Source organism: Stomoxys calcitrans, chromosome 4 (assembly GCF_963082655.1).
Source record: "Stomoxys calcitrans chromosome 4, idStoCalc2.1, whole genome shotgun sequence".
In the NCBI taxonomy this organism is placed as follows: Eukaryota; Metazoa; Arthropoda; class Insecta; order Diptera; family Muscidae; genus Stomoxys; species Stomoxys calcitrans.
Window position 1 is genome coordinate 160,372,743 of NC_081555.1, and position 15,704 is coordinate 160,388,446.

The following is a 15,704-nucleotide window of genomic DNA, read 5'->3' on the forward strand; positions in this document are numbered from 1 at the left end:
GTGCGATTTAAGCGAATTTTTGTGTGCTCTCTTACTGTACCCTAAAAATAAAAATTTGATATCCAATTTTCGAATGGGGTACCTGGGGGGGCCGCCCCCCCCCCCCACCAAAAAAAAAAAAAAACTACCAACCTATTTAGACCAATCACGACAATATGGGACCCAAATGAAAGGTATTTAGAATAAGAAAACGTATCTGATATCCAAATGTCGGACCAAGTGTTAGGGGGACCACCCCCCACAAACCCTAAATCGGACATATTTACCGACCATGGCAATATGGGACCGAAACGAATGGTATTTGCGACCAGAATACGTATCTGATATCTAAATGTGGGATCAAGTTTCTGAGAGCCCACCCCTTCCCCAAAACACCCCCAAACGGGACTTATTTACTGTCCATGGCAATTTGGGGCTAAAATGAAACGTATTTGAGTGTAGAATACGAATCTGATATCCAAATGTCAAGTGTTTGGGGGGCCGTTGTCTCTCAAAAACTCCCCCAAAAGAGGAGAAATTTGCGACCCTAGCAATATAGGGCTTAAAGGAAAGGTCTTTGGAAGTAAAGCACGAATCTGATATCAATATTCGGGAAAAAGTGTCTATGGGGCCACCCCACCTCTATAATATCACCCATATAGGACGCCAATTGTTTGGGGACCGTGTCTCAAAAACTCCCCCAAAAGAGGAGAAATTTGCGACCCTAGCAATATGTGGCTTAAATGAAAGGTCTTTGGGAGTAAAGCACTTATCTGATATCAATATTCGAGAAAAGTGTCTATGGGGCCAACTCAACTCTATAATATCACGCATATAGGACGTATTTGCTGACCATTCCATTATGGGGCTGTAATAAGAGATATTTTAGAGTAGAACACGAATCTGATATATATTTTCAGGGCCAAGTCACTGAGTGGGCGACCCATCCCCCAAAACTCCCCAAACGGGTCATGTTTGCCGACCATGGAAAAATGGAGCTCAAATGAAAGGTATTTGGGAGTAGACCACGAATCTGATATCAACATTCGAAACCAACTGTCAAGGAGACATCTCAATCCCATAACAACCCCCTAATAGGACATATTTGCTCACCATGACAATTTAGGTCCTAAAGAGAGTGTAGTTCAACGTTGTTGGTTTTTGAGGGCCCATACCCCAAACCGGACATGTTTAATGACTTTTGCAATAAGGGGTTTAAATGAAAGGCATATGAGATGCGAAAAAGAATTAGATATCCCATTTTGAGTCCAATGGCAATATAGGGTTTAAGTAAATGATATTTGGGATTAGAGTACGTTGGTGACATGTTTTCAGGGCTAAGTGTTTGGGGGATCAACCCAACCCAAAATCGGGCATATTTACCGACCATATCAATGTGAGGCTCAAATGAATTGTAGTAGAGCACAGAATTGATACACACTTTAGGGACCAATTTTTTGGGGGTCTACCTCCTCCCCAAAACACCCCACAAATGGCAGGCTCAAATAAAGATATTTGGGAGTAGAATACGAATTTGATATCCAAATGTGGGACCATGTATTTGGGGCTATGCAACTTTCCCACCGTAGCGCAGAGGTTAGCATGTCCGCCGATAACGCTGAACGCCTGGGTTCGAATCCTGGCGAGACCATCAGAAAAAATTTTCAGCGGTTGATTTCCCCTCCTAATGCTGGCAACATTTGTGAGCTACTATGCCATGTTAAACTTCTCTCCAAAGAGGTGTCGCACTGCGGCACGCCGTTCGGACTCGGCTATAAAAAGGAGGCCCCTTATCATTGAGCTTAAATTTGAATCGTACTGCACTCATTGATATGTGAGAAGTTTGGCCCTGTTCCTTAATGGGCAAATCATTTTTTATTTTTTTGCTCCTTCCTCTAAACAAATTTACAGACTCTGGCAGTATGGGGCCCAAATGAAAGCTATTTGAGATTAGAAATCGATTTTGAAAACCAATTTTGCGGCCAAGTGTTTGGCGGACGCCCTATCCCCTAAACTCGCCTTAAACAAATGGCAATATGGGGTTTAAATAAATAGTATTTGAGAGTAGAGCAGGATGGTGATATTTTTTCAGGACCAAGTGTCACCATGAGTTTATCGGGCTCAAATTAAGTTTTTAAGAATGGAGTACATCTAAGGTCCAAACTTAAATGACCCCTTACCCACCAAGCGAACTAAAATCGTAAGGCATTCAGACAAAGGCGCTTATATTGTTATACTGTTAGTCAAGCGACATACATATACTATTTTCATAGTTCAATATTTCACTAAAAGCTCTTAAATTGTCGAAAATAAATATTTAAAGGACAATTTTGTTCCATACAAAGTAAAAAAAGTCGCAGCAGAGCGGGAGCGATTCAGCTTGTTTATTCAAAATTTCGACTAAACCTTATTTCAAAGGTCATCGAGAATTGCATGCATTTAAGTTTAAAAATAGACCTTGACCATTTTCATATAATTAAAGCTTCTTATTAATAGTCACCTATAATTTTTTTTTGTTGTTATTATTTTCAAACGCCAACTGCACTTGCAAAGCACACCCACTTAATAGCGATTCATACAGTTCCTTCATTCACTTCCATTGAAAGGGCAATTAATCATCAAATTAACTGGCGATGGTTGTAAACAATAACACAACGAGTTGCAAATGGTTGACATTTACGTCAATAGGATTTAATACTCACCCTGTCTGCTGGTCGGTATCAATTGACTGAAAATCGCTATGGGGGCCATGCACACAATGCTGCCAAACCAAATGCAGCCAATTATCTTGTAGGCATGATTTATCGTTTGCCACGTCCTCGAACGCAATGGATGGCATATGGCGTAATAACGTTCACAGGATATGGCCACCAGGGTCCACGATGAGACAGCAACGGAAGCAGCTGCAAAAGACACACAAAACGAAAACAAAAGTGAAAGTGAATTTTGTTTTCAGATATTAATCAATTTAATGCAGTCAGAGGGATAACAACAACCTCAGTTTATGGGAAAATTTAACATTATGATGAGTAAAAATGGACTAACAATTAAGATTAATAGATCCCATTACACCTGTACTACTATGGTACAGTGGTGTATTATAACAGCTTATGAGAATTTGCTTGATGCTGTACAAGGAGGAAAGCTGCACAAAGTTGAAAACACAGTTAGGCTGAGAATCGCCTCTTAATTCTTTATAAGCCATGTCCGTTTGTATGACGACTGTCCCCTTCTTTATTCCAATTATTTATGGCTCTCTGTGCCCTTCCTGCTGCCAACTCACCAAGTCCGTCTTTCCAGGTCTAGTCAATCTGCATTCCTTAAAAAAAACAAGTAAAAGCGTGCTAACTTCGGGCGGGCCGAATCTTATATACCCTCCACCATGGATCGCATTTGTCGAGTTCTTTTCCCGGCATATCTTCTTAGGCAAAAAAAGATATAAGAGATGATTTGTTCTGCTATTAAAGTGATATCAAGATATGGTTCGGTTTGGACCACAATTAAATTATATGTTGGAGACCTATGTAAAATCTCAGCCAATTCGAATAAGAATTGCGCCCTTTGGTGGCTTAAGAAGTAAAATTGAGAGATAGATTTATATGGGAGCTGTATCGGGCTATAGACCGATTCAGACCATAATAAACACGTAGGTTGGTGGTTATGAGGGAGTCCGTCGTACAAAATTTCAGGCAAATCGGATAATAATTGCGACCTCTAGGGGCTCAAGAAGTCAAGATCGCAAATCGGTTTATATGGCAGCTATATCAGGTTATGAACCGATTTGAACCTTATTTGACATAGTTGTTAAAAGTAAGAATAAAATGCGTCTTGCAAAATTTCTGCCAAATTGAATAGGAATTGCGCCCTCTAGAAGCTCAAAAAGTCAAGTCCCCAGATCTGTTTATATGACAGCTATATCAGGTTATAAACCGATTTGAACCATACTTGGCACAGTTGTTGGATATCATAATAAAACACGTCGTGCAAAATTTCATTCCGATCTGATAAGAATTGCGCACTCTAGAGGCTCAAGAAGTCAAGACCCAAGATCGGTTTATATGGTAGCTATATCAAAACATGGACCGATATGGCCTATTTACAATACCAACCGACCTACAATAATAAGAAATATTTGTGCAAAATTTCAAATGGCTAGCTTTACTGCTTCGGAAGTTAGCATGCTTTCGACAGACAGACGGACGGACGGACATGGCTAGATCGACATAAAATGTCGCGACGATCAAGAATATATATGCCTTATGGGGTCTCAGACGAATATTACGAGTAGTTACAAACAAAATGGCGAAATTAGTATACCCCCATCCTATGGTGGAGGGTATAAAAACAAGTAAAAGGTCATTAAATGGGCCGAACTTTGGATACCCAGCACCTCGGATATATACGAAAACCCCCTTTAGTCACAGTCCGATGAATATTGGATAACTTATGCACCCAAATTGAAATTTTGTATTTCAAATTTCAGCGAAATTGGGTAATAAATAAAGCTTTTATGGGCTTAAGACCCTTTATCGAGAGATCGGTCTATATGGCAGCTATATCTAAATATAGTCCGATCTGAACAATATTTTTGGGTCAGATGTTGGTAGGTCTAAAACTACTCACTGTTTCAAATTTCAGCGAAATCGGTTAAAAAATAAAGCTTTTATGGGCTTCAGACCCTTTATAGGGAGATCGGTCTATATGGCAGTTATATCTAAATATATACCGATCTGGACCATATTTGGCTCATATGTTAGGAGGACTGAAACTACTCACTGTATGAAATTTCAGCGAAATTGGGCAATAAATAAGGCTTTTATGGGCTTCAGACCCTTTACCGGCAGATCGGTCTATATGGCAGTTATATTTAAATATAGTCCGATCTGAACTATATTTGGGTCACATGTTGGTAGGCCTAAAACTACTCACTGTTTCAAATTTCAGCGAAATTGGACAATAAATAAAGCTTTAATGGGCTTCAGACCCTTTACCGGCAGATCGGTCTATATGGCAGCTATATCTAAATATAGTCCGATCTAAACCATATTTGGGTCAGATGTCGGGAAGCCTAAAACTACTCACTGTTTTAAATGTCAGCAGAATCGGATGAAAAATAAAGTTTTTATGGGCATTGAACCCTTTATCAGAATGTCGGTCTATATAGCAGCTATATCCAAATATAACCCGATTTGACCCGTTCAAGAACTTAACTAGCGTGCATCAAAAAGACTTATCTGTGTCAAATTTCAGCTCAATATCTCAATTTTTGAAGCCTGTAGAGTGATAACAACAGACGGATGGACAGACGGATAAACGGACAGACACACAGACATCGTTAAATCGTCTTAGATTTTTACGACGATCCGATATGGATATACTTTTGTAGGGTCGGAAATTTTTATTTCCATGTGTGTGGAATGACTAAATGAATATACCCCTATCCTACGGTGGTGTGTATAAAAATTCACCTGAAAATTGCCACTGAACCTTCTTATTTGTTTTAATTTAAAAAACAAATTTAAATTTCTCTATTTTACCCGACCCAATATGGTTTATTGATATAAAAACTCTTTCATGTGCATTTTTCGATATGAATGCACGGAGATGCCATGATGCCAAACAAATGAATCTGTCCAATACTTTTCAATCGTTTCCATTTGAAAAATCAAAAGTTTCTATAATTGAAACATAGCAAATAGTAGCTCAAAAGCATTCATTCAAAAGTTTTTGACCAACTGCTCTTTTAAACTCGCATCTGTTTGATAGAAAAAATGAAATAAAGACAAACAATTTGCCAAATAAAATGGAAAAAATAAAGACAAACTTGTCCACTCAATCTTTCTGTCACAATATATAGCCTAAAATCATTAGCAAAACTTTCGTTTCGATAAAAAAAATACCTGTTATATGAACTCTAAAAGAGAATTGGTGTATGGTTAACCCTTTGAGGATGATTAACCCGTTGAGGGAAGTATATGTCCCATATTGTATTTTTGCTCAAAAGCCCACATTTATAATTTACTAGCTGAAACGATCCCAGACACTTGGCCCTGAAAAAATATCAGCATCGTGCTCTTCTCTCAAATACCATTTTTTTAAACCCTTTATTGCAATGGGTTTTGAGGGGAGTTTACAGGATGAGGCGTCCCCCCAAACACATGGCCCCAAATTCGTTTTCTAATCTCAAATACCTTTCATTTGAGCCACATATTGGCATGATCGAAAATTTTTTACCCTTTTCGGGGGTGTTTTTGGGAAGGGGTGATGCCCTAAATCCATGGTCCTACATTTGGATATCAAATTCGTATTCTACTCCCAAATACCATTATTTCAGCCCTATATTGCAATTGTCAGTAAAAAATTGCTGTTTCTGAAATATTTTGGGAAAAGGGAAGACCCCCAGAAAATTGGTCCCAAAAATGGGTATCAATTCTAGCTCTACCTCCCAATACCTTGTATTTAAGCCCTACATTGACATGATCGCAATTTTGGGAAGTGGGGTGGTCCCCCAAACACTAAACCCTGAAAATATATCAGCAACGTGCTCTATTCTCATATATTTAAACCCCATATTGCTATTGGCCTCAAAATTGCATATCAAATTCGTTTTCTAATCTCAAATACCATTCACTTAAACCCCTTGTTGGAAATACCAGCAAATATGTCAGGTTTGGGGTATGGGCTTTAAAAACTATGAATATCGAGCTCCACTGTTTTGAAGACCCAAATTGTCTTGGGGATTCGTCCTACTTGGGGGTGGTTATGGCGGTGGGACGTTCCCTAGACAGTTGGTTCCGAATGTTGATGTCAGATGCATGGTCTACTCCCAAATACCCTTCATTTAAGCTTAATTTTTACATTTTCGGCAAACATGACCGGTTTGGAGGATGGGGTGGCCACTCAGTGACTTGGCCTTGAAAATATATATCAGATTCGTGTTCTACTCTAAAATACCTCTTATTTGAGCCTCATATTGCAATGGTCTGTAAATACTTCCTATCTGGGTGGTGTTATGGGGGTGGAGTGGCCCCATAGATACTTTTCCCGCACATTGATATCAGATTCGTGCTTTACTTCCAAAAACCTTTCAATTGAGTCTCATATTGCTATGGTCGTAAATTTGTCCTCTTTGGAGTAAGTTCTCGGGCGGCCCCCAAACATTTGGTCCCACATCTGGATATCAGATTCGTATTCTACACTCAAAAACCTTTTATTTAAGCCCCATATTGCCATGGTCAGTAAATAAGTCCTGTTTTCGAGGTGTTTTGGGGGTGGACCCCCAGAAACTTTATTCCAAATTTGGATATCAGATTCGTATGGGGGTTGGGGTGGTCCCCTAAACACATGGTCCGACAATTGGATATCAAATACGTTTTCTAATCTTAAATAACTTTCATTTGAGTCCCATATTGTCGTGATTGGTGTATATATATATTTGGTAGGTTTTGGGGTGGGGCGCTCCCCTAGGTACCCCATTCAAAATTTGAATATCAAATTTTTGTTTGTGGGTTACTATAAGAGAGCACACAAATCGCACCACCCATCACCGAGATCTGGCGTTTCTGAAAATAAGTGTAAGGGGGAAGGGTCCGCCCCCCTTCATATATCAACAATTTTTAGTACCCTGTTTTCACCACGGGTTTATTATGCACCATCTGTGAAAATTTCAAGAAAATCGGTTCAGCCGTTTTTGAGTCTATAAGGAACACACAAACAAACAAACAAACCGTTAAACAAACACAAATTGATTTTTACTTATAAGACTAGCGGGATAGGACCCGCTCCACTCTCTTATTTTATCTGAGCTCTATAATGACACGGGCAGGAAATAAGTCCTGTTTGGGGGTACTGGTACGGCCTTCCAGATATTTCGCCCCAATGTTGATATCATTTTCGTAGTCTACTCCCCAATACCTTTCATTTGAGCCATATATTGCTGTGATCGGTTAATATATCCGGTATGTGGGTATTTGTGGCGGTGAAGTGGACGCCCATATATCGGATTCGGGGGGTTTGGGGCTTGAAGAGAGCCCTCATATGGATAAATTTTTATGTCAGATTTGTACTTTACTTTTAAATACCTTTCATTTGATACCCATATTGCCCAAAGCGGTGAAAGAGTCCTATTGGGTTTTTTTTTTTTTTGGGGTGGAGGTACCCCCGATCACTTTGGGCAAAATTTGTATATAAAGTTCGTACTCTACTCTTAAATACCTTTCGTTTGATACCCATATTGTCACAATCGGTAAACATGTCCGCCCGGACGGGTTTTGGGATGGGGCGCCCCCCATGGGTTTTGGGATGGGCGCAAAAATTTTATACCAATTTCGTGTTTTTGGAATACCATAAGGTGGCATACAAAATTTCGGTTAAATCTGTGCACGTATTTCGGAGATCGGGCGTTTTTGAAAATTGGGTTATGGGGGAGGGTCCGCCGCCCCTTCGGATATCAAAAAATATAGTACCCTATTTTGGCCGGGGGCCCAAACTCTACCATTGGTTCGGCCGTTTTCGAGTCTATACGGAACAGACAAACAATCTAGGCCCATAAAAGGTGAATTTATAAACTGATTTTGCTGAAATTAAGATATAACTGCCATATAGACCGATCGCTCAATTTAATATATCTTGGGCCCATCATAGGCGCATTTTTTTACGAAGACCCATTAAATGGTTCGAAGAGATTCTTTCCTATTCTTACTGAGCAACGCGTGTCATCCTGCAGAGCCTTATCAATTTTGCAGGGATACCAAACTCAGACATGGCTTGAAATACCTTTGAACGTAAAGGAGTATCGAAGGAGGCTTTGTAGTCAACAATGAGATGGTAGTTGTTGATTTGTCCTTTTCGGGTCTTTTCCAGGATTTGCCGCAGTGTGAACATCTGGTCCAGGGTGGTCAAAAGCCACATTGATAGGGCCCAATTATCTTATTGACATTAGGTTTTAATCTTTTACACAGTACGCTCAAGAGTATCTTGTTTGCGATGGAGAGGAGACTTATTCCTCTGTAGTTGGCACATTCCGTCTTGTCTCCTTTCTTGTGTACGGGACATAGTATGCTGAGGTTCCAATCATCGGGTATGCGTTCTTCTAACCTGCTTGCGCAGATAAGCTGATGCATCTGCCTTATCAGCGTGTCACCTCCGGTTTTAAATAGTTCAGTGGATAACCCGTCGGCCCCTACTGCCTTGTTGTTATTACATTCTATATCATTCTATACACCGTTCATGGATTGGTTCTGAGTATTCTCTTCGCCGCCAACATCGGACACTAGCAGTTGGGAAAAATGTTCTTTCAATATCCTCAGCATGTTATCTGTGTCAGTTACCAGATTTCCTTCTTTGTCTCTGCAGGAGGATGTGCCTGCACCAAAGCCATCGGTTTGATGTTTAATCCTTTGGTAGAATTTCCGGACTTCATTTTCACTCCTGTACATCTCAATTCGCTCACACTCACGTCTTTCCATTTTATTTTTCTTTCTGGGGAATAGACGTTTCTCCTCTCTTCTTTTCTCCCGATACCTCTCCTTCCCATGTGAAAGGGTACTTAAAGCACATTTTCCCAATGTAAAATGTAAAGAAAAATGGCAGTTTTAGCAAATTTTTCCAAGGAAAAGGGTAGTTTTAGCATCCTTTCTCATGCGAAAGAGTAAATTAATCCACCTTTCCCAAGGAAAAGGTTAGTTTTAGCACCCTTTCGCAAGGAAAAGGGTGGTTTCACACTTTCCCAAGGGAAAGAGTAGATTAAGCACCCTTTCCCAAGGAATAGGGTAGTTTTAGCACCCTTTCCCGAGGGACCTATCCAACGGGAAAACTTCCAATCCCAATTAAATTGGTAGTTTTACCCCCCTTTCCTAATGGATAAGGTAGTTTTAGCACCCTTTCCCAAGGGAATGGGTATTTTCAGGATAGTTTTAACACCCTTTCCAAAACAAAATTTTAGTTTTCGCACCCCTTCCTAAGGGAAAGGATAGTTCTAGCACCCATTCGCAAGGGAAAGGGTAGTTCTAGCACCCATTCCCAAGGGAAAGAGTAGTTTTAGTACCCTTTCCCAAGAGAAAGAGTAATATCAGCATCCGTTTCTAAGGGAAGAGATAGCTTTAGCACCCTTTCCCAAGGGTGAGGTTAGTTCTAGCACCCTTTCCCAAGGGAAAGTGTAGTTCTACCATCCTTTCCCAATGAAGAGGTTAGTTTTTATACCCTTTCGGAGGTAAAAGGTATTTTTAGCATCCTCTCCTAAAGAAAAGCATAGTTTGCGCACCCTATCCCAAGGGAAAAGGTAGTGAGCACTCTGTCCACAGGGGAAGGTTTGTTTTAACAGCCTTTCCTAAGGGAAAGAGTAGTTTTTCCACTCTTTCCCAAGGTAAAAGGTAGTTTTAGCACTCTTTCCGAAGGGAAGGGTAGTTCTGGCACCCTTTTCCAAAGCAAAGATAAGTTTTAGCACCCTTTCCCAAAGGAAAAGGGTAGTTTAAGCACCCTTTCCCAAAGAAAAGAGTAGTTTAAGTATCCTTTCGCAAGGCAAAGATTGTTTAGTACCGCTTCCGAAGTGAATCGGTAGTTTTTTATACTTTTCCGAGGAAAAAAGTTGTTCAATACTTTTTCCTAAAGGAAAGGATTTTTTAGTACCATTTCCCAAAGGAAAGGGTACTAATGCTTTTCTCAAAGGACTAGGACTCGACTATAAGAGGAAGGTCCCTTATTATTGAGCCTAAACTAGAAGCTCATAGAACTTATTGATATGTGAGAAGTTTGGCCATGTTCTTTAATGGAATGTTCATGGGAAAATTTGCAATTCTATGATGGTGGCTATAAGAAGAAGGTAGTCTAATAAGCTGAAATATGTTTACGAAATGCTGCTATAAACATTCCAAGCAAGAATAATAACTGTTCCAGCAGTTATGTTAAAAGTTACAACAATCAGAATTTATGAAAAACTTTTAATATACATAATTATTTTTTAATCTAACGCCATTATTTTAAAAATTTTCATTTAAATGTTTACCTTAAGCAAAAAATGTTTAAATACAAAACAATAACTAACAAAAGATGTGTATATACCTTATGTTCAAGCAAACCACAAACCCACATAAAGCAAAATATGCAGCCCCTTACCTCTTACCTCTGACCTTAAAGAGACGCCTAACATAGCTTAGCAACATGGGTGTATCCAAGAAGAGGCAGCATAGTATAATGGCTTGAATGCTTTTCTGTTGTGATTATTTGCGCTCGAAAGAAGGCTTCCCAAAGTGCATTCGTTGCCTCCCACAATGCTAATCAAAAGGTCGGATGCTGTGTGATGTGAATGGTATTTCTACTTCTAACTCTCCACCGTCTCCTTGTCACTCTGCTTGCTGTGGTACCTCCGTTTACCGTCTCATATACATGTGGTTTCACCGAGTTTGCAGTAACATTTACATTCTGTGTACCAACAACATTTCATGGCAAACTAACAAAATAAACAAAGGCCTTAAAAATGCCTTTGTTTATGTTGTCCGTTGGTTAGGCAGGACAGAAAGGCGTTTGCAGTTCTATCTGTTGAACTATGTTGTGAGTGGTATATAGTTTGACTTTTACTATTTGCGAGCTTTGCCAACAAATGGTTTATGGTCTCTGCAAGAGGACAAGATAAGTGTGATTGTTGAAATAGACAAGACACACACACATACACACCTATATTCAAAAACAATTTTTGGCTTCTATTCTTTCTCATATAACAGTTAAACGAGGAGCAAAGATTTAATTATTGTCATCATGTAGCAAATAATTAATTTATGATGAACAAGGTGGTTGAAACCAGCAAAAAAGGCTTAGGAGCAAACTATTATTTTAAAAATGAGGGTTTCTTTAGTATTCATGTCATGCATATCATGTCCCATAATTGGAGAAGAGATTCTACCATGCAATTTAACCAGTGTTTGGCTGTCTATCAGCTAAACGTCTTATTGCATACTAAAAAAATAATTTAAATGCTACCTACCATATTAATAAAGATGCGCATCGGCAGAAAAGGTGAAGGTGTCTGTCTACCTGTCTTTCTGCCTGTCCGACTGCCTGTTTTTTATACTCACCACCATAGGATGGGGATATACTAATCTAGTCATTCCGTTTATAACACCTCGAAATATTGATATAAGATCCCATAATGTATTGGGTTGCCCAAAAAGTAATTGCGGATTTTTCATATAGTCGGCGTTGACAAATTTTTTCACAGCTTGTGATTCTGTAATTGCATTCTTTCTTCTGTCAGTTATCAGCTGTTACTTTTAGCTTGCTTAAGAAAAAAAGTGAAAAAAAGTATATTTGATTAAAGTCCATTCTAAGTTTTATTAAAAATGCATTTACTTTCTTTTAAAAAATCCGCAATTACTTTTTGGTCAACCCAATATATATATTCTTGATCGTCTCGTCGTTCTGAATCGATCTAGCCATATCCGTCCGTCCGTCTGTCGAAATGACGATAGAGGTCGAACGCGTCAAGCTAGCCGCTTGGAATTTTGGGGATTGCAAATGAGCCATATCGGTTCAGATTTAGATATAGCTCTCATATAAACCGATCTCCCGATTTTATTTCTTGAGCCCCTTGTAGCCACAATTTTTGTCCGATGATTTCCAACAGCTGTGTCTAGTACGCTCCAAATCGGTCCATAACCTGATATAGCTCCCATATAAACCGATCTCACGACTTGACTTCTTGAGCCCCTGGGAGTCCGATTTGTCTGAAATTTTGCACGTGGTGTTCTTTTATGACTTCCAACAACTGAGCCAAGTAGGGTTCAATTTGGTCTATAACCTGATATAGTTCCAATATAAACCGATCTACCGATTTGATTTCTTGAGCCCTTACAAGCTGCAATTTTTGACTTATTTGACTGAAATTTCGCATGTAGTGTTTTGTTATGACTTTTAACAACTGTGCCAGGTACAACCAAAATCGGTCTATAACCTGATATATTCTTCTCCTAGAAGCTTTAAGTTTGCTGGTTTGACAGAAGTTTGGTATGTAGAATAAAATTATGCCCTACAACTTAATTTCTTTTGTATAAATTCATAGCAGAATTCATGGTGGTGGGTAGCCAAGAGGTCCTTCTGAACCTAGCTCACTTTTACATTATTTTTCAATCATTCCTCTTGAAATTGGCTAAAATTGCAAATTTTGCCCATGAACATTCCACTGAGGAACAGGGGCAATCTCACATATCAATGAGTGCAGCTAGATTTAAGTTTTTAAGCTCAATAATAAGGGACCTCCTTTTTATAGCCGAGTCCGAACGGCGTGCCGCAGTGCGACACCTCTTTGGAGAGAAGTTTTACATGGCATAGTACCTCGCAAATGTTGCCAAAATTAGGAGAAGAAAACTACTGCTGAAAATTTTTTCAAATGTCTCGCCAGGATTCGAACCCAGGCGTTCAGCGTCGTAGGCGGACATGCTAATCTCTGCGCTACGGTGGCCTCCTTCAAATTGACTACGAACATTATAACCGACTTTTATTTATTCAAAATTTTCCATGATAATTTCGATACCTCTGCGCTACGGTGGCCTCCTTCAAGATGGCTACAAACATTATAACCGACTTTTATTTGATCAAAATTTTCTATGATAATTTCGATACATTCGTCTATTAAAATTTATCAGGCCTTAATAACTATAGGTGTTCTCATCAACGCAGAGCTGTTAATCAAGCACTAATATCAGATAACTTTCGTACTGCGTGTCGTATGAGCAACAAAATAGTCATATCACCATAATATAAATCATACGCATTGATGTACCACTATGAGTCTTTACTACACCCACCACCGAAGGATGGTGGGTATAAATATATAGAGTCGAAATATCCATTTCCGACCCTATAAAGTATATATATTCTTGATCAGCGTAAAAATCTAAGACGATCTAGACAGGTCCGTCCGTCTGTCCATCTGTCTGTTGAAATCACGCTACAGATACTGAGCTGAAACTTCGCACAGATTCTTTTTTTGTCCATGAGCAGGTTAAGTTCGATGATGGGCTATATCGGACTATATCTTGATATAGCCCCCATAAAAGGCACATTTTTTATCCGATTTTGCTGAAATATAAGACAGTGAGTTGCGTTAGGCCCTTCGACATCCTTCGTCAATTTGGCTCAGATCGGTCTAGATTTGGACATAGCTGCCATATAGACCGATCCTTCGATTTAGGGTCTTAGGCCCATAAAAGCCACATTTATTATGCAATTTTGCTGAAATTTGGGACAGTGACTTGTGGTAAGCCCTTCGACATCCTCCGTCAATTTGGCTCAGATCGGTCCAGATTTGGACATAGCTGCCATATAGACCGATCCTCCGATTTAGGGTCATAGGCCCATAAAAGCCACATTTATTATCCGATTTTGTTGAAATTTGGGACAGTGAGTTGTGTTAGGCCCTTCGACATCCTTCGTCAATTTGGCTCAAATCGGTCCAGATTTGGAAATAGCTGCCATATAGACCGATCTCTCGATTTAATGTTTTGGGCCCATAAAAAGCGCATTTATTGTCCAATGTTGCCGAAATTTTGGACAGGGAGTTAAGTTAAACCCCTTCACATATTGCTGCAATTTGGTCTAGATCGATAAAGGTTTGCATATAGCTGCCATATAGACCGATATCTCGATTTAAAGTCTTGGCCCCAAAAAAAGCCGCATTTATAATCCGATTTAACTGAAATTTGACACATTGACTTATGTTAGGCTTTACGACATCCATGTCGTATATGGCTTAGATCGGTTTGTTTTTAGATATAGCTACCAATATTTTTGTTATACACAATTGAACAATGACTTGTTCTTTATACTATTTAGTCCAAATCGGATCATATTTCAATATAACTGCTATGGGACATAAGATATGCAATTTTCAGCCGATTTTGATGAAAGGTGGTTTACATATATACCCGAGGTGGTGGGTATCCAAGTCTTAAGTCGGACGAAGCCGACCTTTTGATACCCTACATCACATTGGATATGCAGGCTAAGTAATTTTTTAATTTTTTGAGAAGATCGATTGATAAGTGGGTAAGCAAAGGTCTTAAAAGTGAAAATCGGGAGATGCATATTTTGGGTTGCCCAAAAAGTAATTGCGGATTTTTCATATAGTCGGCGTTGGAAAATTTTTTCACAGCTTGTGACTCTGTAATTGCATTCTTTCTTCTGTCAGTTATCAGCTGTTACTTTCAGCTTGCTTTAGAAAAAAGTGTAAAAAAGTATATTTGATTAAAGTTCATTCTAAGTTTTATTAAAAATGCATTTACTTTCTTTTAAAAAATCCGCAATTACTTTTTGGGCAACCCAATATATGGGAGCTATATCAAAAACTGAACAAATTTCAATGAAATTCATCAGTAGAGTTAACCTTCATGCTAAATTTTGTGAAGATTTGTTAACAAATTATTAAAATTATTGAGTATTATCAAAATAGGATGAAAACATTAATGGGAGCTATGTCTAAATCTGTACCGATTTCTATTAAATTTAATATCAATACTGGGAGTTATAAGGAATTCCTTTGTGCCAATTTTCATGTGAATCGGTTAACAAATGACCAAATTATTGCAATACTACTCCAAATCGGATGAACATTTTTTGGGAGCTTTATCTAAATCTGGTCTTATTTCTGCGAAATTCTCCAATAGTAGCGAGACTTATAAGAGAACTCCTCGTGCAAAATTTCGTGAGAATCGGTTCACAAATGACGATATTATTGA

The 15,704-nt window shown here is 38.9% G+C and overlaps 1 protein-coding gene across 1 annotated transcript in view; it reads right to left on the minus strand.

Moving 5' to 3' along the window:
• Positions 1-15,704, minus strand: part of LOC106093257 (5-hydroxytryptamine receptor 2A) — a 113,980-nt gene that overhangs the window by 17,687 nt on the left and 80,589 nt on the right. The window contains exon 2 of the mRNA XM_059368217.1: positions 2,682-2,882. Coding sequence (XP_059224200.1) covers positions 2,682-2,882 — 201 coding nt within the window. The remainder of the gene's footprint in view (positions 1-2,681; positions 2,883-15,704) is intronic.